This window comes from Ictidomys tridecemlineatus, chromosome 4, assembly GCF_052094955.1.
Source record: "Ictidomys tridecemlineatus isolate mIctTri1 chromosome 4, mIctTri1.hap1, whole genome shotgun sequence".
Classification (NCBI taxonomy): Eukaryota; Metazoa; Chordata; class Mammalia; order Rodentia; family Sciuridae; genus Ictidomys; species Ictidomys tridecemlineatus.
In genome coordinates, this window is record NC_135480.1 from 76,632,023 (window position 1) to 76,655,023 (window position 23,001).

The following is a 23,001-nucleotide window of genomic DNA, read 5'->3' on the forward strand; positions in this document are numbered from 1 at the left end:
CATCCCCAGCCCCAGAATTTTAATATTTATTTTTTAGTTATTGGCAGACACAACATCTTTGTTTGTATGTGGTGCTGAGGATCAAACCTGGGCCGCACGCAAGCCAGAGGAGCGCTCTACCGCCTGAGCCACATTCCCAGCTTTCTTGTTATTTAGGATAAACTTTCGTGAGCATAAGAGATGGTATCTTTGTGTTCTTTCAAAGGTAGTGGAAAGCCTACAATGTATCAAACAATACCACAAAATTTGTATTGCAAACGCTGGTGGTATGGTTGTTATTGTAATAAAAATAATTCAGCATAATCAAAAGTAATCTAACAGTCCTAAATAGTTTCACAATGAGTTTTGAATTCAATATATTGCTTGTGTCATAATTTACTTTACAAACTAGAAAAGGAATAATTGTTTTATTCATTGGTTTAATTTGCTCTTAATTTTTATGTTGTTTTTAACAATAACGACATTTAGTAATTACTGTTCTGAATGCTAACATAATATATTATTTTTAATCTTCAGGCCAATCCTTCATGTTGGAAAGATACTACCTTCATTTTTTAAAAATATAATTTTCTAATTTACTTTAATTACTTAATTAAATTGGAGATTGATCAATTGAGGATTGATCCTAGGGGTACTTAGCCACTAAGACATATCCCCCAGGCCTCTTATTTCTACTTTATTTGAAATTTTTAGACTGAGTCTTACTAAATTGTTTAGGGCATCACTAAGTTACTGAGGCTAGTCTTGAACTGATGATCCTTCTGCTCATCCTCTGAGTTGCTAGGATTACACGTGTGTATCACTGTGCCCAGCAATAGCTTCACTTTAAAAATGACAGAACTAAGAATCAATAGCTTATCAAGTTGCCCAAGTTTACAAATAGAAAGCTGTTGAGTGAAATAGGAGGTCACCAATGTTGTCCTATTGTCTGCACTATGTAAACAAAACAAAAATAGAAATAACTAAGATCCCAAAATTTAGATTTAAGTTATTTTCAACATTCATTTTTTATCATAATGAATTCAGTATTTTTGAAAGTGTAAAGGAGGCATAGACTTTATCTGTTAGCAGCCCATATAAACAAAGGGGATTAGAGTGAAAGATAATTTCAATATGAAGTTACAGGTTTCTGAATCAAATTCACAAAGCATTGCTGTAAATGCAAGAGGTCATGTGGATCCCCACAGGTAAGTACACAAACACACACACTCACTTCTTTTTATTTCTCCTTCTCTCTTTCTCTCCTTTTTCTCTTACCCAACTATATTTCTCTCTCTTGTCTCCATCTCCATCTCCATCTCTGTCTCTATTTCTATCTCTCCCTTTCTCTGTCTGGATTACTCATCTTGTAGCTACCACTAAAAGTCTTCAGAGGTTCTTTGTATAGTAACTGAATTCAACTTGGAGTAACCCTGGGTTGCTAATACTCAAGACAGCTAAGTAAACAGTCTTTTCACTCCTGGAGCATGCCAGCCTCTCTAGGGAGGTTCAGAGAATTATATATTTTAAGGTTGACTATTATGTAAACCTGAAGGTACTAGAGTCAAAACCTCATGTTCTCTGATGAGCAAAAACATTGATGTAAGAAAAGAAGGGCCAGAAGTGACTTTTTAGATTTCAAAGTTTCAATCTAGAAACTCATCATGCACTTTATTTCCTTATTTGATATACTGTTATTATATGCAACATACAGGTGTTCCAGGATTCCCAAACATCAAAGAAAGACATACACTGTATCTTAATTATCATATAAAGAGGACAGGCACAAATAGAAATACTCAAGGATAGTCAAGTTGAGTTCCATCAAAAAACATAATTCCAGCCATGAGGTAGTCTGTCAGAGGGAGAAGGAAACATAATTTGTTTTAAAGATAGAAAAATCAGTTTTGTAGAATACATGGTGTTTGGGATCCCCTTAAAAAGGCATTTCTCTTATTTTTATACATAAAAAACTTGGAGAAAAATATAAAGGATAAAAAATCTTCTCCCTATATAGTACTGTCAATGTAACACAATTTTTATACTAATTGCTTTATTCCCCTGAAGTTTTTCTGTTTGGTCAAAGATTTAACCTACATAATTTGTATGTTTTTGGTTTAACGCACATGTTATTATATTCACATATATAATATTTATAATAATCATTTTTGTTTTGCTTTTTGTGTGTCTGGTGTTGGGGAATGATTATTTTTAATGGTTATAAAATGATCAAATTGGTGGAGATCTTTCAGTAAATTCTTCCCCTACTGGGCATTAGGTTGTTTTATTTATTTAATATTATAATTTTATAATTCCTATCTTTCTCTAGGTAATACATTTTTAATCAAAACTTGAGACTATATCCTTAAGGAAAAAAATAAGTGGAAATAATAAGTTGAAGTATAAGAACTCTATGCTGAGTCTTGAAATTTGCAGTTTGCATAGTTGATAGTATTTTAGTATTGTCACATTATCAACTTTAAAATTTTGTTCAAATTGTTTTACATTTATGATTTTACATAGAATTAATCCTAATGTTTAACATATATAAATTTCACATATATAATGTTTAACATAAATAATGGTTTCAAATTAATTCATATTCTGGATAAATTGAATTTTACCAGCTGGAGGTGCAGATGAGGATTTCTGCATGGAGGTGATAACTTCAAGAAGAGGTAGAAAGAAGGTATGTTTTTGGAAATAAGAGAATTTGGTTGAAGTTTGATGCACAGACAATGAAAGAACAAGAGATTTTAAAAAAAAAGAGCTGGGGTAACACATGGAGGACCCTTCAGTGTTTAGGTGGTATGCTGTACCTCATCAGCTGGCAGCAAGAAGACACTGGCATCTCTGAGCAGCACAGTTTACTAAGCTATGTCAGACATAGGTCTTTAGGAGGTAGGTAACCCTGCACAGGGTGATGTAGAGTGGACACAAATACAGTCAAAATGTCCCAAAGATGCTTTTGTAACCAAGATGTCAACTTCTATTTCCTGTTAATTATATCCATTATATACATAAATAAATGTAGAACTTACTTGCTTTTGTCTAAATCTTGAAGTCTCTTGCTGAACTTAGAAGCAATTTCTGTAAAATTCTTTACTGCAGAAAATAGTGCATCTGAAATAGAAGTTGGAATCATCAAAAGCTTTAAGAATGAAATTTCTAATGATGTTGTTAAATAGGTAAAAAAAATTAGAATTTAGAAGATCATTCTCTTTTGTGTGCTACAAGGTATATGAGCAGTCATGATACGAAAAGTACTTTTGCACAAGTAAACAGAATACTTCATCATGTAGAACAAAAATAAAATAAATGTCCGAAGGAAGGTCTTTGCATTTCAGAAATTACTGGAGACATACAAATAATGACACTGGAAAGAGGATGTGCAACATACCAAATGATACACTGTATGTTTTCATTTCCTGTGGATGTTTCATTGAAATATTGTAGATTTTGTCAGCATACTTTTTTAAAACTACAGCATAATCTCGACAGTCAAAAGGAAGCACTATGGAATTGGCCAATTCAAACACCATCCCTTCTTGAACCTGGGCCATGCTGAGGTGATATTTAAACGTTGGATCATAAAATGTTTCCACCAACTCATATGTTTCATAGACACTATGATACAATGGATAGCTGCTGAATTTGTGCATTTTCTAGAAAAGAAACACATATCACTTGTAAGATAGCTTATAATAAAATACATAGCATTTTATTTACTGTTAATGTTTGACTAATAATAAATAAAATGAAGTACTTAAATACCTCAATGTGCTACTTAATATGGGTCTACTATTACAGTATTTAAACTCACTCTAGGCTTGTGCTAAGTAAAATATATGCATGTGTGACATAAACAATAATATAAAAACATTCTTTTGGAGTCACCTTATAGACTTATCTTTAACCATAGCAGAGATGTGAAAATGTTTTAGGAGACTGATGAAAAGTCAAGAAAAGTGTTGCATTTGAATAAAACTAATTTAAGAAGACAAAACTATTATAAGTAAGTAAATAAACATGACAATATTATATAGGGAAATAGGTGAAATTTTTAAAGACTGAAATTCTAGTAAAATTATTCTCTGATGAACAGTGTGTGGAAAAGTAGACTGTCAAAGCAGTGAGGGGTTCAGAAGTAAATGCAGAATCACACTATGAAGAGGGACAGATGGTCAGACAGGTATAAGGAAAGTCAACAGTATAAGAAAAAGCCAAGAAGAAAGGACTTTTCATCTACGCACAGTGGTGCATGCCTGTAATCCCAGCAACTTGTAAGGCTGAGGCAATAGGATCATAAGTTCAAGGCTAGCCTGGGCAACTTAGGAAGATCCTGCCTCAAACTAAAAATTGTAAAAAGGGGACTGGGAATGCAGTTCAGTGGTAAAATCCCATGGATTTTACCTCTCAGTACATTGAAAACAAAAGAAAGAAAAGAAAAAAAGAAAGAAAGAAAGAAAAAGAAAAGAAAAACTTTTCAAACTGCTGATTTATGCCTTTTGATCATTTTACAAGGTGCTTGAATTTTTGATATTCATCATTTATTTGTTGATAATTTATAAAGATGGAGGTAGATACATATTGAAAATTAAAAGTTGAAAGACTTTTCACCTGACAAATAGAAATCAAATGGGACAAGTACCAAACTGATATAAGAAGCTACTAGTTTTAGTTATGAGGTTTTATAAACTATGCATCTATGTTATTTTGATAAAAATAAAAATATAAACTTATAGTAGCAGCAACAACAAAAGAAATGGCATAGGACTCATATCTTCATTGTGCATTATGTCACTTGTTTTTTAAAGAGTAATCTAATAATTGGATCTATAAGAGATAAAAATAGAAATGTTTATATAGGTATTTATATGGATTAATTTTTAATGGTATTAAAATTAAAGATATTATGTCATGTGCGTATAGCTGCATTCCACCTTTATGTTCTACAAAGCACTGATTTTAACAAAATGATAAATAAATAGAAGGATGGTCATTAGACTAGAAGAAGTGAAATGGGAAAGGAGCAGGGGAGGGCAAGAAGAAGCATTGGGGACTGAAATGGAACAAATTATATTCCATGCCTCTATGACTATATCAAAATGAACCCAAATATTACATATAACTATAATGCACTAATATAAACATTTTAAGAGACAATTCCTATATGACTTAAATGACTTTATGAATGCAATGCCACCAAATAAAACAGAAAATATATTTAATATAACATAAAGAAGCTTGCAGTCAGGAGTATTGGGGCCAGGGGCAGTGAACAAGGGCTCAGACATCAGATGCAGGACCCACCCCACAAAGAACCAGCACTGCCAAGCCCTACCATGTCTCCTTTCTGCCTTCATATTCCTCACCTCCTTTAATGCTTGAGCCACTTTTTGAAGTCAAAATTATTTGTTTGGCTAAAATAGATTCATAAATAATCTTGAAGAATTTAGTGAAAGACAATTACCCAATCTTTAGTATATCATGCTCTGCCTGAAGCAATTCCGAGTCTTTGGAAGAACACCTAAAATCATTACCACACCCCAATTTTAATCCTTTTAGGGGAAAAAAACAGAATTATTTTAGAGTAATTTTTCATCAATTTTAGATTAAAAATCAATTAAACTAAACTCCATCCCTATTATGACACTCTTAAACATGCAGAAAAGAATGAGAGAAACATTAATTTGATCACAAAATATCCAGTTTTATGACTAGTTTATAAGTTCCTTTTAAAAAAGATTCCTGAAATTTGAAAATATTTTCCTTTAGATTATTTCATTTAACATCTATATTTGTGGTATGTGATAAAGTGAAATAAGTAACCAGTTTTTTCAGGTAATTCAGATGTACATTATTCCCTTATTACTTTAAATTATACATGTTGCTGATATCAACATTCTCAAACAACTGAGATAGTTCTTTTCCCTTTCTTATGAGGATACAACCAATGCAGAAGTAATGCTTGTGTTCAATATTAGAGTAAACAAAGTATCTGTTAACTGTGTGGTGTTCAGAAAAAAGACAAGTGATAAGGTGATAGAAATATGATGAGAATTACTTTTTACCATTATCTCTATTCTAACTTTATATGTATGTACCATATGCAAGTACCCCTTCTAATAACACTCATTTTTTGATAGCCAACAGATTTAACTTCAAAACACATCATAATATTGGATTTGAGACTCTTAAGCATTTGTTTTATCTGATCTTAGAGCATTTTGAACTTTAATTTTTAAATTTAAGATTGAAAGAAAATATTCTGATATTTTCTAAACAATCCCAGTCCAAAAATCAAATCGAGCAGAAAGCTGGGTTGCTGTTTTGTTTACCTGGGCATGCCACTGAACTCAGGTGAAGAACTCTTTTTATTCCAGCTCTCATAAAGAGATTTGCCTTGAAAACCGTCATCAGGGCTTTGAAGCTACACAAATTAATGGAAGAAAGGAAAATACTTTAAAAAAATAGATGCAGTAAAACTTACATGTCTGTTGTTAACCAGGGAGTTAATTATAGTTACACAAAACAAAAACTGCAATCTTTATATTAGCAGTCCTTAAAAACTGTGGAGTTGGGGTGTCACCCGCTGGTCTAGCAAATGAATAAATAAATGAATTACAATAATGAGTTTCTGACATTAAATGGAAATTCTCATGTTATTATGTATGGGAATGACTACATTAAGAAAAATCCATAAGGTGCATAGAAAAGAAGACCACATCAAATTATTATCAAACCATTTTCTTTAGAAAATGTATAATTTTGTTTCGTCTACTTTTCTAAATTGGACTATGTGACTCTCAAAACCATATATTTTCCCATTTCTTAGAAAAAAAAATAAAAGCAAGTGAACTGTTTAAGGGAATATAATCTTTTTTAATATTTATATTTTTAGTTATAGGAGGACACAATATCTGTATTTCATTTTTATGTGGGGCTGTGGATCAAAAACAGCACCTCATGCATGCAAGGTGAGTGCCCTCCTTCTGAGCCACAATCCCAGCCCCCAGAATGTATTCTTCTGAGGACTTCTTCTTGTCAGAAAGATTGTCAAAGCCATTAAGTAATATGTGTTTATATGCATATAAAGTATAATATAAATATTTTATTCAACCAATTGTTTGTGTAATTGTGTTAAACATTAAACTCATTTTCTGGTTTCATAAATGAGAAAAATAAGGAAGTAAAACATGACCTATTTTACAATTCTATACTTTTATGGAATTCTAGATTCAGAATATTACAAGTTGTACCAAAATCAGGCAGCAAACTAAACTAACATTCCCCAGTTATTTACAGATAATTGAACAATAATAGTATAAAGTGTTTGTATTTTCTATTAATGAGAGTCAAAGGAACTAATTTTCAACAAGTGCAATTCAGATACCTTTTGGAGCACCTACACTTTTTAAGAGCCTTTGAAAATGCCAGGGATTCATAGACCAATAAGGCACATAACAAACTTTCTACAAGTAGGGGTGGCCAGGAAAGTGTGGAAATCAGTATCCTATGTGCTGTACTCTTTTGCATATGCAAAAGTTTATAGGGACACAAGTTAAATTTATAAAATATAAAAAGCAATTATTTCACTCAAGCTTATAATTTAATATCAAACTTCACATAAGGAATAGGATAACTCCATTAGCAAAAGGGGGGGAATATATATATATATATATATATATATATATATATATATATATATTCATACACACACACATATATATATATATTAAACAGTGTAAAAAATATACCAAAAATAAAAAATATACCACCACGTAGTTAGTTTACCAGCAAAATTTGAAATACTACAAATTATTCTCCCAAAACAAATAAGAAAACTAAAAATTTTCAAGCACTACACACTTCAAACCTGACCTAGAGAGCAACATTTTTGCAATTATAACCAGAGGCCACAAATTCAGTTAGCAAACAAAAATAACTGCCAAGTTTCCTTAGCATGTATTGTGAATTACTTGAATACTGGAAATTCATGAAATACCAGGTCTCAGATACTTAAATATTGTATGTTGTGTGGTAATTTATAAAACTCCAACCAAACAATGGATCTCATAAATTCTAGACTAATAAATGTTTTCAAATTGATTGTTCAATTTCAATAGAAGTTATATGGTTAAATTCCATGCTTTTGAAACCGAAGCTTAATGACATGTATTATAACTTATAATTCCTCCTGAAGAAAATTGTTTTCCTTGGAAATTACATTGTTTATTTCTGATTCTATTCAGTGAACAGGTTTTCTGTTGTCCTTATTATTTTCTTTCTATTCACTTCAGACAATTAGCAGAAACAAAAATCTGTCATCCCAAACCTCCTTCATTCTTACTAACTTGGATTAGGACCAGAGTTATGGAGTATGAAGGTTAAAGAGATTCCTGTCCTATAGAAATTTAGGTATCCACCTTTCTACCATTTCAGGACCAACGCTGTAACCTGAAGTTCCTGAAAACAGCATTCTGTGAATTCTTCAGTGTTTTCCAATTAAATTTAGATCCCACTCTCAAAATAGAACTACATGACATTAAAAGTTTTTTTTCTTCATAAATTTACACTTTGTACACACATGAAACATAAAATAAAATATATTAACTTCTGCATTTTAAAACAATGATAGATTAAACTTCTGTAGCTAAAGCATGAACTAAAAATAATTACATGATTTTTATTAAATATGCTTCAGCACCTATTTGCAAAGCCTTCTGAAAAGTGAATTTAGAAAAAAAAAGTAAGGAAAAAGTATGAGTTCATTAACTTAGAACTTTGTACTCACCTGAAGACTCTATAATTGGTCTTGTTAGTGGTTGCAGGAAAATTCATCTAAGTGTCTCAGGGGTTCTATGTCTTCTGGGCTCTCTGGACAACAGCTGCAACCTCCTGAGATTTCCACAGTCTAGCCAACTTCAAGTGCCTCTTTTTTTTTTTTTTTTTTTTTTTTTTTTACTTCAGGAAACCTTTATATTATATGGGACTCTTAAAGCCCCATCCTGATTAGGTTTATGCAGGATGGAGTATCATAAGAACAAAAGGTTAAGTCCATTCCTTGATCCATTTAACTCTTACTAATCTCCTTAATACATTACAGACACACTTAGTGCTGGTTTTTCTCTTTTTCTCTCTCTCTCTCTGGCCCTGGTGATAGAATCCAGGCCAATCTTTCTACCACTGAACAACATTCCAACTCTCTGTGTGATTTCTCAAATATACCCCATAGAAAATGTTATATTTAAATTTCTATTATACAACTTTCTCTCAGTCCCATTTTCATATCTGATAATATTTTAACCTACTATTTGAACATAAATTTTTCTCTTCTTACAAATGTCTGCCCTTTCTTCTTTATTATCTAGAATCCTTTATCATCTTCACTTTTGTCCTGGCCATTTAAATCCTTTCACTCCTGCCAAATTTCTACAAGCCTTTAGAATTTAAAATTGGAATACCAATGATTTATTGGGGATAATTTGAGAAAAGTAAAAGTACAGATTCAATTATCTGGCATGCTGATTTGATTTTGAGTTTAGGAATATGACAAAAGCACACAAAAAAAATTAATGATCTTGTTGAAAACAATTTGAGTAAACTTAAATATATCAAAAGATATCATGATACAAAAAAATGACATATGAACAAAGACTATTTGGCTATATCAGATTTCTTTTCTTTTTTTTTTTATAAAGTACCAGAGATTGCACTCAGGGGTACTTGGCACACTTAACCACTGAGCTTCATATCGGTACTTTTTATATTTTATTTTGAGACTGAGCCTCACTAAGTTGCTGAGTCTGACCTCAAACCTTGGACCCTTCTACCTCAGTCTCTTGAGTCTCTAGGAATACAGGCATGTGTTACCACACTTGGTAGCTTCAACATATTTTTAAAGATATATTTCATCTACACATTTTTTATATCTAAATAAATTACCAACTAGTAATTAACTGAATATAACTAACAATGAAATGTTATATGGAAAAGATTACAGTAATGAGATATTTCAATAAGTGGTTAGCTTTACAAAGTAGTAACTAACATCAAAGTAGAGGGGGGCATGCTTGTAAATTCAAGTTATTCTGGGAGGTTGAGGCATAAGGATTCCAAATTTATCCCTGGGTTAAACACCCAGTAGCACAAATTAGGAAAGGCAGTTTCCCCTTCTTCCAGTGATGACTGAGCTGAGTCTTAAGGAATTAGTAAATCCAAGAGGATAAAGAGAATACAAAATAATTTTGGGTCATATAAGTTCTTCTTTGACAATGATAACACACACACAAACACACACACAGTACACATCCTATCTTCAGTGTAATCTCTTCCCCCTCTTCTCCATCAGCACAGTGAATGTGACCTGCTCTATCAATACACAATCATAATATGGGTCCCAAGAAGGAAATCATATGGCTGCCAAGCTATAGGAAAATTTTTTTGTAAACAACTGAGGGCACAAGCGAAAACAAAACTTTTTTTTTTTTTTTTACATTGCAAGTAAAAAGAATTGGGTATGTTATCCACATGATACACCAATCTTCTCATCATTTTTTCTGAATTTCACTAACACTAAGGTCCCTACATAAATTTGAAATGGTCATAAAACAGGTAGAAGATGGTAAAAGTATCAAACTTACTCACAGATAAGAGGAATCAAACATTTACTGATTGCCTATCATGCACACTACAATAAGTTTTATATACTTCACTTAAAATATAAACATAGTTCCAGTTATTTGTTCACAGAAGCACTCCTACCCCCATAATGGTCTATATTTTAATTTGTCTTTCACTTTAAGTGCAAATTATAATAAAACAATTGATATTTTTACAAAGATGTATATCATATGCCCAAATACAGGTTTCATTTCAAAGTAGTGCACTGTGAGTTGGTATCAATGGGCTCTCTGAAGTAAAATGACTTCACTCCAGCAGTAGAAAAGTCAGTAAGTGATCAAGGCCATTTTCTTCTTTAAATAATAAATTTATGGTTCTAAAAGTTAACTATCATATTTTTGCACACTTGTATGTAAGTGTGCACTGTCAACTCATGGCATTCAAGACGCTATTTCACTACTTAAATGTAGGATTCCTTTATTCTCAATTCCTGAGTATCATTTGTCCAGCATCAGGACTTCCTGGTTTCACCACTAAGTAAAACTCAAGATAGGAATGATGAGGGTTCAGCAATCATGTTTCTGAGGAAAAGACAGCTGATTTCTGTTTTTAACCAGAGGTATCTTTCAAAAGTGGTAGTTGTTAGCCAGCATAATAACACACACCTGAAATCCCAATGGCTCAGGAATCTGAGGCAATAGGGTCCCAAGTTTTATGTCATCTTCAGCAACTCAATGTGGCCCTAAGCAACTTATAGTGATCTTGAATCAAAAGGGCTGAAATTTTGGTTTAGTGGTTAAGTGCCTTCTGGGTTTAATCTCTGGTGGAAGAAGAATAAGAAGAAGAAGGAGGAGGAGGAAGAGGAGGAGGAGGAGGAGGAGGTAGAGGAGGAGGAGGTAGAGGAGGAGGAGGTAGAGGAGGAGGAGGAGGAGGTAGAGGAGGAGGAGGAGGAGAAAAAGAAAGAAAGAAAGAAAGAAAGAAAGAAAGAAAGAAAGAAAGAAAGAAAGAAAGAAAGAAAGAAAGAAAGAAAGAAAGAAAGAAAGAAAGAAAGAAAAAAGAAAAAGGAAAGGTAATTACTTTTGAAGTTCCAAACATCATTTAAATAAGAAAATGGTCTCTATCACTCATTGCCTTTTCTAAAGCTGGAGAAGTCAATTTTCTTCACAGAGTCCAGTGATACCCAGATCATGGTGCACTACTAATATGGTCAATCTAAGATGTCCCTCACCCCTCCAGCCAGCCCTCATTTCTCTGGGCCCATTCTTTTCCTGCTGAACTATGTGATCCTCCCCTTTCATGCCTCTAGTCTCCCTCTGACCCTCTATCAATTCTCAGCTTCACCAGAGGATTGTTTCTTGCCTGTGTTCAAACTCTGGCCAGTCATCACCACACTGCTTTTGGGATCTACCAGTATAACTCCCTAACCAGATTGTTTGTACAGGTCATCACCACTCTAAAGCATGCTGTGTCACCAGCAGGAAGCACTGTTTAAAAGTTCAGGACCACAACCCCAGAGGGTACCTGAGAAAGAGGCCTAAAATGTTTGTCTCCTAAGAATACCAGATGTGAGTTTAGAGATATGTTAACTAAATATTAAGTTTCAGATTAGTTTATAGAATAGTAATAGAACTATTTACTTTCAGTGAAAATCAACAAGATATTATGAAATTTTTAAAAAGATCAATTTGAAAATACTAATGCAAGCAAAAGAAACACACCCTGAACACATTAAACTCACTAATTTAAATAAAACATTTTAAGATTGATACATAGACCAGAGGTAAAGGTATTAATAGAGAATATCAGCCTACCCCTTGTGTATAAGATATTTAATTTTTTTAAAAAATGGTCTCTCAAATTGGTTTTCACAAAGATCAAGTTTTTATGCAGTTTTATGATTCACAGTAAAATGTACTAACTTAAAAAGATGTCTATACTTCAGCTATCTTCTACAATTTTTTTCCTGCCTATCTTCAAACTGAGATCTGGGTGTTTTTAACCTAAGAAATATTATGTACTCTGTATATTTTAATGGTATATTGGTGACTCACAGTGTGTGTATTAAATGAGAAAAAGATTCTCTACCAAGATACATTTTTCAAAGGGAAAGATAAACAAATGGGTCTATGCAAAGTAATCATTAATTTTGTAGACTTCAGTGTAGGACATTCTATCACAAACATATTTGCCATTTCTCCCCCCTCTCTTTAACTTTCAAATTATGAAATTCAAAAGTTAAGAATTTTAAAAATCTTTTTCAGTGAAACTATCATTTCAGCATTTGTTTTTCATTTCACATGATCTTCAACCAAGTTCTGAGTGCTTAAAACTCTGTGACTAGTCTTTGGGAACTTGGTTAGCAACATCTGCAACACCTGTGGTGGAAGAATTTGCTGATAACACAGGCAGCTACTGAGGTAGCTGTCCACATACAACAATTGCATTTGTCAGATGATCTGCAGCTTTCTCAAGTTTGCCTTGAGGTAGTAACTCTTCACCAAGCTGTATTTCTTCAAGGAAGACTTTATGAACAGCTTCAGAATCTTTAAGATCCTGTAACTTGGAAAACCCACTCTCTCCTGGGCAAACTTCTGCTTTTCTTTTCATTCCTGAAGTTTGCTCTTGAAGTTGGAGGTGCTCATCCCCTTGCAATTGAAGTAAATGCTATAGCAGATGATGAGCTATGCTTACTCTTGTGGCCCTTGCACTGCTTGGGCTCACCCCTTCACTAGGTACAGGGAGTGCCACTGCCCTGTCCTCAGAGTAGATGGTGGCTGTGCCGACAGAGAGAGGAAGTTTAAAGAATTTTTGTTTATGGTAAAGTTTATGTACTGATTGTTTTTCACTCATCATGCTTTGCTCTGCTTTAAATACCATAAACTGTAGTTTCCTGATGTGACCTTCTTAGTCTCCTTTGCTGCTTTCTCTTTCATTGCAATTGTGTATTTTCTTAGTCCTTAACTCACCATACCTGATGCTTTGATCTATCATAATTATATTGAGTCCAAAATTGTTATCAAGACATGTCAGAAACTCAGAATTCATCCTACTTCTAAATCCTGCTTAGTTTTTCAGCATGTTGTGTTTTTCCTTGTTAACTAAGTACCCAACAGCCCACATCCTTCCCCTTTGTATTTAGTATGTTTCCCTTGCTTCTCCATCAACTCACAATCATAAATATGATGTTCAGAAAGAGTGTCAAAAGGCTGCCAGGCTCTACTGTAATTTTAGTACATTTTCTTTATAATTAAACTTTCTTTAAGTTTTGAAGCTTGTTAAACACAATATAAGTAGAGATGAAAAACTAGTGGAGGAGAAAATAGAATTTGTCAATTGATGGCCTCAATTTTGACAAGAGAAGATAAGATTATTTTAAAGACAAAGGTCTTTGAAAGACTCATTTTGTATATAATTGCATATTTATTTATTTTGCACAGTGGAGACTCTTCTATCACATTTTATTAAACAAAAATTTATTGAATACTGTTTTGAATTTTAATCAAATAAACAAAAATGAAAATAATGTGCAAGGTGTTTGGAACCCAAAAAATGACTAATACTTGTATTGTCTATAGAGTCTTAAAGGCAGTTTCAGCAGTATGTTGGGTATAAATATATTTTTGTTTTCTTAACACCATTTGGGAATTTAGACTATTCTATATAAATTCTAGACGGCTAACATATTGAATTTATTTGAAAAAAGCTGTTGCAAATTGAGTCCATTATTTCCATTGTTGACACCAAATTTGAAAAAAATAAAATTAAAGAATCCTAGTTGGAGATAGAGCTCAGTGGTATAGCACCTGCTTAGCATATGTGAGGTTTTGGATTTGTTCCATGCACTGCAATCAATCAATCAATCAATCAATCATCAAAGATATGTTTCTGATTTATATTCATTTCTTCTCTGCCCTCTGAGCTTACTCTCAGGGCCTCATGCTTGGTAGCCAGGAATCTATCAGTTTTCTGCACTGTCAGAAAAATACCTGACTCTTTTTACTTATTTTTTTTTGAGTATTTAGGAGATCTTTAATAGTTTTGTTACATATATGCAAAAGAAAAACAATGAGACTAGAGTCTTTTCCATGTTAACCAGCCTTTCTTTAAAAAAAAGTGAAATTATATGCAATAAGTGAAAATTTTGATATTCCTGTGTTGTAAAGTGGGTGATGGGGGATGTGCTGTTTGAATTTTCATTTAATATAGAATTTTACCATGGTTGTGAACATATATTACACGAACATTTTTTTTTTGTGTGTGTGTGTGTGTATGCTACTAGGGTTTGAAACCAGTATTATGCATGCAAGCAAGCACTTTAAATTGCAAGGCACAAGATGGGAGTTAGGCTGATAGCAGAGGTTAGAAAGTGATGTGTATCTGGAAGGATAGTAGAATGAAATAGACATTATTATTGCTCTGTGTATATACGTGACTGCATGACCAATGTGATTCTGCAACCTGTACTCTCAGAAAAATGACAAATTATATCCCATCTGATTCAAATATGTGATATGTCAAGGTCATTGTAATTTCATGTGTAACTAATTAAAACAAATAAAAATTTTTTAAAAAGAAACTGAGATGTATGACTTCAAATGGAGATCTGCATGCATTTTAAATAATTCATTTTAGAATTCATTTAGCATCTATTGATTTTTAAACCTTGATTTCACTATATGGGATTCAGAGATAAAAATAACATTGCTGACATTACCACACATTAAGAGTCAGCTTTATTCATTCAATTAAGTACAATACTGTAATCCAAAACTTTTGTAAGGGTCTGGAGACATGTCGGAGGGAGAGACCACCCAAGAGACTGACTCCATGCAATTGGCAAAAGGGGATATTTATTGGGGATCCATTCCAGCGCGCTGGGACTCTGTGCTCACTCAAGGAGGGAGAGCAGCCCAGAGCCCAGAGCAGAGTTCAAGCGGAGCTTAATTACACTTTTTGGAGAGGGTGGGGGACTTTGCATACATCAGAACAAATCATCATGAGGCGCGGGAAAATTGAACAACAACCCTGAGTCAGGATTAGTGCATACATTGGCGGGAACAATCAGGGCAGGAGTGATTGGTGCTCCTAGGTGGGGTACACATTCAAATTGATTGGTTTAGGTCCTGCAATGCCTACCTGCCAAGCAACTCGGAACCCTTAGCTATTAAACAACCAGAAAGTCAGTGGAAATATTTACTGGGCAGTTCCAGTATTGTCCTAACAGCTACAGGGATTACAGGTTTTGGGGGTAGCAGAGGGACTCTAACAATACCTAGTCTTTTACACTTTAACTCAGGCTCTGCAGCTTAGAATCAGCTTGGAAATTTTACCTTTACACTCTAAACTTCTAAATTTGCTGTTATAAAAAGATGGCATTGCTTACAAGAATCAGCTCTTTGCTTATCTGTTTCTTAACTCACACATTCATGAATTAGACATAAAATTACAATTACATTTGATATAAGATTATAATTTATGTGTATAAAGTGCTTATCTCGGGCTGGGGATGTGGCTCAAGCTCGGGTTCGATCCTCAGCACCACATACAAACAAAGATGTTGTGTCCACAAAAAACTAAACAATAAATATTAAAAAATTCTCTCTCTCTCTCTCTCTCTCTCTCTCTCTCTCTCTCTCTCTCTCTCTCTTAAAAAAATAAAATAAAGTGTTTATCTCCCAGAAAACTTTAGGTTGATTTGTACCACCATTTCTTCCTTTATTCTACCCATCACATACATTTTCTTTTAATTCCATCAAAAAATCCTAATGTAATACATAATAAATTTTAAAAAAATACATTAAAATGAACAATTTTTATCTCTTTAATGGATATGTCATAAAGAACTGTAGCCCTGCTACAATTTTCTCTCAACTTTTACCTAAAGTAGTACTCAAAAACTTTTTAAAAATGAAGCATACATGAACACACAGACAATAACAAGAAAGCCTTATCCACAATAGCAATAGCTCTTGGTAGAAAGTGCCCTGTATTTTTAAATATGTACAAATTTTCTCTGAAATGCAATTAACACAGTTTTTTTTCTTAATCAAATAAATGCTAATTAGGAGAGAAGTATTGAAAGTAATATGAGGACAGTGGGAACTAATTCCCCAAACTTGGATAACAATTTCTACAATTTATTTATCCTAGTCATCTCTTATGCACAACTTGTAGGTACTAAATATGCTAAAACATTAAGATCCAAGTTGTAAGAATTATTGATTCATGTGTTTATAAAAGTTATAGGTGGGAGTTCCGAAATAAAGAGATGTATAGTACTTTTAATATATTTCCAAATAGCTAAATAAACATAAAAAGAAAAATCAAGTTAACAAAATCAATGCTTATGAACCATGTCTATAACAAAACTGGAGTACAACATGCTTTCCAAAATGCCAAAATGGGTACAGGTACAGGCAAACCAAAGATAACTACAAGATTCATGGGGTGTCAGAATCTTTTCAGGATGAAGCACAGGAACATAACAGAACATCTGGCAGATTTGAGAATGTCAAAAGTCAGCAACAAGGATTCATCAAAAAGTGTGAAGGGAAACTTTAACAACTTAGTAGGGTCATGGTTCATTCCAATGTGCAAGAAGTCTAGGATAAGACATGAAGGGATTGGGACAATGTGGTTAGTATAATTCTCACACATAACTAGCCCTAAAAACCTTCCACAACAAATCTCTCTATGTAGAAAAAGGTACTAAGAATAAATGCATATTAAATGAAGGTGGTGCAAAATAATCAGAGATAGAAGATATTCTTATAAAATAAGTGGGAGAAAGAAACAGAACAAAGAGAGGGTAATAAGTAACATATCAAATATTGGCATATTCACAACAGGTTAGCTCTAGTTTGAGGATCCTAGAAAAGCTATCTTGACCAATCCTTGTCTCATAAAAGTTAAAAAGACGAATTTCATAAAGATAATTAGAATAGAGAACATTTTCATTTATACTTACAAATATTCTAAAGAAAGGACCTTTCAAAATATAATAGACCTTATTTTTAGTAGTGGTTCTAAACTTCCTGAAAGAACCTTGGTCATATGATTATAATGAGGTTGTTCACTGCAGTCCCAATCCTAGAAGAATTACATGTGAGCCACCCTGTCAGTTCCCTTCTTGAAAACCCTGACCCCACTTCACTGGGTCAACTGTGATTATTCACCTCAAGCAGTTCCTGACAGTTAATTCCTTTACTCTTTCCTGATGATCTCCTCCTCAAACTTCCTCTTTTAGTTCTTACTGCAACACACCCCACCCACACTCTTTCTACCTGTCCTTGCTCAAAAAATGCCTCATTCAAGAATCCCTGATATAGATCTCTATCTATCTACTATCTCCATCTATCCATCCATCATTCTATCCATCCAGATTCACATGTGGAGTGCACAGGATCCTAAATTATATGATGCTGCCACCCCCAGATCATTACTTTTCTACTTCATACAAAGAAATCTGGTATGTGTAACTGAAGATCAGAAGTCAGCTCCAGCATCTAACCTGTAATTCTATCACGAGTTTTTGGATTTAGGAAATGATTCAAGTAAATCAGCTATCCTTGGGGCATGGAGTTTGACAGTATAAGCCCCCAAAGGGTTGACTTTAACTATTCAATTTAACTAGTAAGGGAATGCTGGAGATGAGAAAATGTTTGTGGTAGCTGTCTTACTCTGAGGGGAAGACATGAATTGAAGTTTTACTGTGTTCCTGTTAATAATGGTGAGAAATTTTGCTTACTGGGAATATTACATATGTGAACTGGAGAAATCATGAAGGCTAAATGTCTTGGGGTGGGGTGCCGCAGTCTGGCTGGGCACAAATCACGCAGCCACCACAAAGCACTTGTATGTTCAAACAGGAAACTTTATTGCCTGAACTCCACAGGAACTCCCCAGGAACTCTCTCAGCTCTCCCCCAGGCTCCATGCCTACCCCACTGGGACCCCAAGAGAACTCCATGGGAACTCCAAAGTAGTGGGACCTGAGGCAGCAGGAACCACCCTATTCACAGAGCCTCCCTATTTCCACCCCCCCCCCCAGCCACCCTATTGTCAGACAGCAGGGGTCCATATACAACTGAATATACAGCTTAACATAACCATCATCATCTCAATGGCTCCCTGGCATCACCTCTCAACCACTCCATTCTGGCAGAATGCCATGTGTCTTCCCAACTCAGCTGTGGCCCTCAACAGTGGGGGATAGGGGGGCTGTAAGGAACCACTGGCTATTTGCACAGGCTCAAGTTTATCCACAACTTTAGGATTAAATGGAATCCTACTTTCTCTCTGTGCACTTTGTGCCATTGAAGAGGGGATCGGGTTAAGAATTTGTTATCTTAAACCACTGAAATATTCAAAAAGATGAACCACCCCTGAGACTTACAGAGGAAGCTGGTTCTCTGCAAGACTACAGGACTTCTGCCTTGTCCTTGGGTGTCCTGTTGTCCCAGTTACTGCGCATTCAGATTTAACCAAAGAATTGAGAATGAAGACAACAGCAAAATGCTTGGGTCCTGCAGCTTGCCAGGGCTAGAGAACACACTGGAGTGCCATGATGCCAAAATGAGTGCTTATCCTCCCTGACACTGGAGATGCAGTGTTGTCCATGGACTCAAACCAGGAAGCAGAGTACACAACCAATTTCTCCAGGCTCAGGGGTGCAAAGGGGCTTGCAGGGATTACTGAAAAATTGATCACTGAGTTCAGCACATTAGTATGACCATTTAGGGTCCTCAGCACTTCCCCACTCCAGGTGATCCAATCTGGCTCTCTAAATCTTCCTTAAACCAAGATGGATTCCCTGCAGCCTATCCAAATAGAGGACAGAATATTTCTTGGATGATGAAGTTAATGATGATGATGAAGAGGAGGAAGAAGATTGCCTTGAAATCTGAAAATGTGCCCAGGATGCATCTAAAGATGTCAGCCAAGTAGGGAATCAGATGCATGAGATCACAAGAGAAAGCTGGACTGGGAATAATGCAAAAGTAAACCCAAACCCACTCAAACCTGGACTAGGCTTGCCACACTGTGGTTACTGATTCAAAGTTTCTGAAATATTTATACAGGAGGTGGTGAACACCCTTGCCATTGCCATCCCACTCCAAATAATATATTTCTGTTTGTAATCATAACTCCTCAAATTTTACAAAAAAAAAAAAGTGCATCCACATCAAAAGGATTTCCTCTTCCTGGGACCGACTGACCCTTTGCCTGATATTAAGTTGACAAATGGAGAGCAAGCATAAATGATATACATACACATGTTAACAGATAATCAAGAAAGTTAGAACTTTGGTAATCCTGACTTTAACTATTATGGAATCAAGACAAACTGTTAGACCAGGACGCAAGAAAAGACCACTGACTTCAATGAAAATCAAATTAAAGCAAGCTTATTATTTCGACCGGCCGGGCTGCCTTTCCCTCCCAAAACGGAGGGAACAAAACAGCAACCTCACCTTTCCTACAGCCCAGCTTTATAGCCCAAAAAGTTACACAAAAGGGGGGGGTTACAGATAACAGAACTCTTACAAGCATCACACTAATGGTAGTTTACATTTTTTTTCTTTTTTTTTTTTGCTGGCCCCAACATCAGAATTTATGAGGACCATTAGAGCCTCAGAGAGGGTCATTGTCTGGCCAGGGAAGGCCAATATTTATGAGGTGTCACTAAAGTTTCAGAGAGGGCTGCTATCTGGTCAGAGAGCCAGGCGTGGGTGAGTTCAAGGCACGGGCAGGCATTCCAAGCAGGTTCAGAATTTGCAGTAATTTATAGTAAAGCCGAAATTAGCTTTTCATGGCTTTGTGGCAAGATGCCTCCCAATTTTCAAAACCAAGGATAGTATATAAATCTAATGTTAGTAGTAGATGAAGATATTAAAAGAATCAGAACATTTGGGAATGAAATGAAAATCTACTTTCCATTCTCTTCTTCCTCTTTTAATCACTTTGATTACAAATCATTCCCAGACCCTTATTTCATTATATACAATATAATATTAGATTTTAAACTCTAGACAACAAGAGGATTCAAAAATAAAAGCCAATGGAATGGATTTTGAGTATTATTATTATTATTATTATTATTATTACTATTATTATTTTCCCTGAAGTACTGGAGATTGACCCCAGAGTCTTGCATATACTAGGAAAGCACTCTACCACTGAGCTACATCTCCAGGTTTTTTGTTTGTTTGTTTGTTTTGACATAAGTCCTCACTTAGTTGCTCAGGTTTGCCTCAATCTTGGGCTTCTGCTGCCTCAGTGTCTGGAGAAGCTGGTATTACACATGGGCACTATCCCACACCTGGTAATAAAAAGTCTTAATATAAAGTTTATTCATACCATGCCATAGAAGAGAATTCCCTCACTTCCTTCATTCATTATACTTTACCCTAGTAGTTTTCTGGGCTCTCATAAATAGTATGATTTCTATTGGTGAAAAGCACAAATGCTCTCCAAAGGTGCATATGGTTACTATTTTCAAATTTATAATCCAAATTATTGGTGGTTTTTATTTTTGCCTTAAAATGAAAGAAAATAATAGAAAGGGAAGAAATAATTGACATGCAGCTGAGATGGTTGAAATCTCTGGAGTAAACCAAGGAAATAGGGTTAATGGCCCTTCTTATGTGGCTGATTCTAAAAAGGAGAAGCTTCATCAAAATCCATACAATTGAAAGTGATATGAGAAGTATGATTTTCTTGGCAAGGATGTGGGGGAAAAGGCACATTCATACATGATGATGGGACAGAAAACTGGTACAACCAATCTGGAAAGCAGTATTAAGATACCTCAGAAAACTTGGAATGAAACCAACATTTTACCCAGCTATCCCACTCCTCAGTTTATACCCAAAGGAGTTAAAGTTAGAATCCTACTGTGATGTAGTCACATCAATGTTTATAACACCCCAATTCACAATATCTAAAGTATAGAACCAACGTAGATGCCCTTCAACAGATGAATGGATGAAGAAAATATGGGTGCACGGAATATTACTTAGCCTTAAAGAAGAATGAAATTGTGTCATTTGCAGGTAAGTGGATGGAGCTTGGGAATATTATGCGAAGTAAAATAAGCCAATCCCCAAAACCCAGAGGCCAAATATTTTCTCTGATAAGCAGACACAGATACATAGTGGACTAGTGAAGGCAGGGAAGAATGAAGGAACTTTGGATTATGTAAAGGAGAATGAGGGGAGAGGTGGGGGGATAGATGGTAGAATGAGACAGACTAATACTATTACCTTGTATACATGTATGATAATACTACTTGTGTTACTCTGCATGTGCACAACCAGAGAATGAGAAGCTCCATTTGTGTACAATATATCAAAATGCATTCTACTGCCATGTATAACCAATTAGAACAAATTATATATATATAAACAAGTGGCATAGAAGAAGGTAAAGAGGAGAACTAAGAGAGGTAAAAAAGAGATACTGGGGAATGAAATTGATCAAATTATATTGTTTTATTGTGTTCATGTATGAATATATTAAAACAAATGCCCACCAAAATAAAATACACCCCCAAAAAATAAGATGAACACCTTCCGTTGAACTTAAGAAAATATGTTCAGCTTTATTAGAAATATAAAAGAGGAAACATAAGTAGGTTCAGTGGCACATACCTATAATCTCAGTTTGAAGGCTGAGGCAGAAGGATCTCAAATTCTAGGCAAACCTGGTCAATTTAGGGAGATTGAGTCTCAAAATAAAATATAAAAAATGGCTAGTGATGTAGCTAAGTAGAGTGCCTCTGGGTTCAATCTCCAGTACCAAAATACAAAAACAAAACAAAATTAAACAAACAAATAAAGCAAGACAAAACATGACATATCTAAACAATTGTATATAATTTGTAAACAATGGGATTGCAATTGTTAAGAATTATTCCCACTGATACTTGGAATGAGATGATCAAGTCACCCTTTTACAAGCATTTGGTTGCAAACTGCCTATGTGTTCTGAAAAGAAATAAAGGGAAGAAACAAATACAGATTCAGACAGAAAACCTAGGTTTAGGAATAATCATAGGATGAAACAAGAGATTGGAATAGGATTTCCTAAAAACAGACATGACATTTTTGATTGGGGTATTTATTTTTTAATTTATTTTTGGGGATACCACTAATTGAATTTAGGAGGACTTGGTCACTAAAACACATCCCCAGCTATATTTTGTATTTATTTAAAGTCAGGGTCTCACTGAGTTGCTTACTGCCTCACTGGTTCTGAGGCTGATTTGAACTCATGATCCCCCTTCCTCAGCCTCCCTAGGTGCTCATTTATTATTACGTATAACAAATTCTGGTTTACATAGATTAATTTAAGGGATGGCTTCCTGCTAAAGATTGGATTTGGTAACTTGATTAAG

At 34.5% G+C, this 23,001-nt stretch overlaps 1 protein-coding gene across 1 annotated transcript in view; it reads right to left on the minus strand.

Moving 5' to 3' along the window:
* Positions 1 to 23,001, minus strand: part of LOC120889673 (putative N-acetylated-alpha-linked acidic dipeptidase) — a 133,761-nt gene that overhangs the window by 2,471 nt on the left and 108,289 nt on the right. The window contains 4 exon segments of the mRNA XM_078045127.1: positions 3,021 to 3,102; positions 3,380 to 3,644; positions 5,453 to 5,540; positions 6,321 to 6,412. Of these exon segments, the coding sequence (XP_077901253.1) occupies positions 3,021 to 3,102; positions 3,380 to 3,644; positions 5,453 to 5,540; positions 6,321 to 6,412 (527 nt within the window).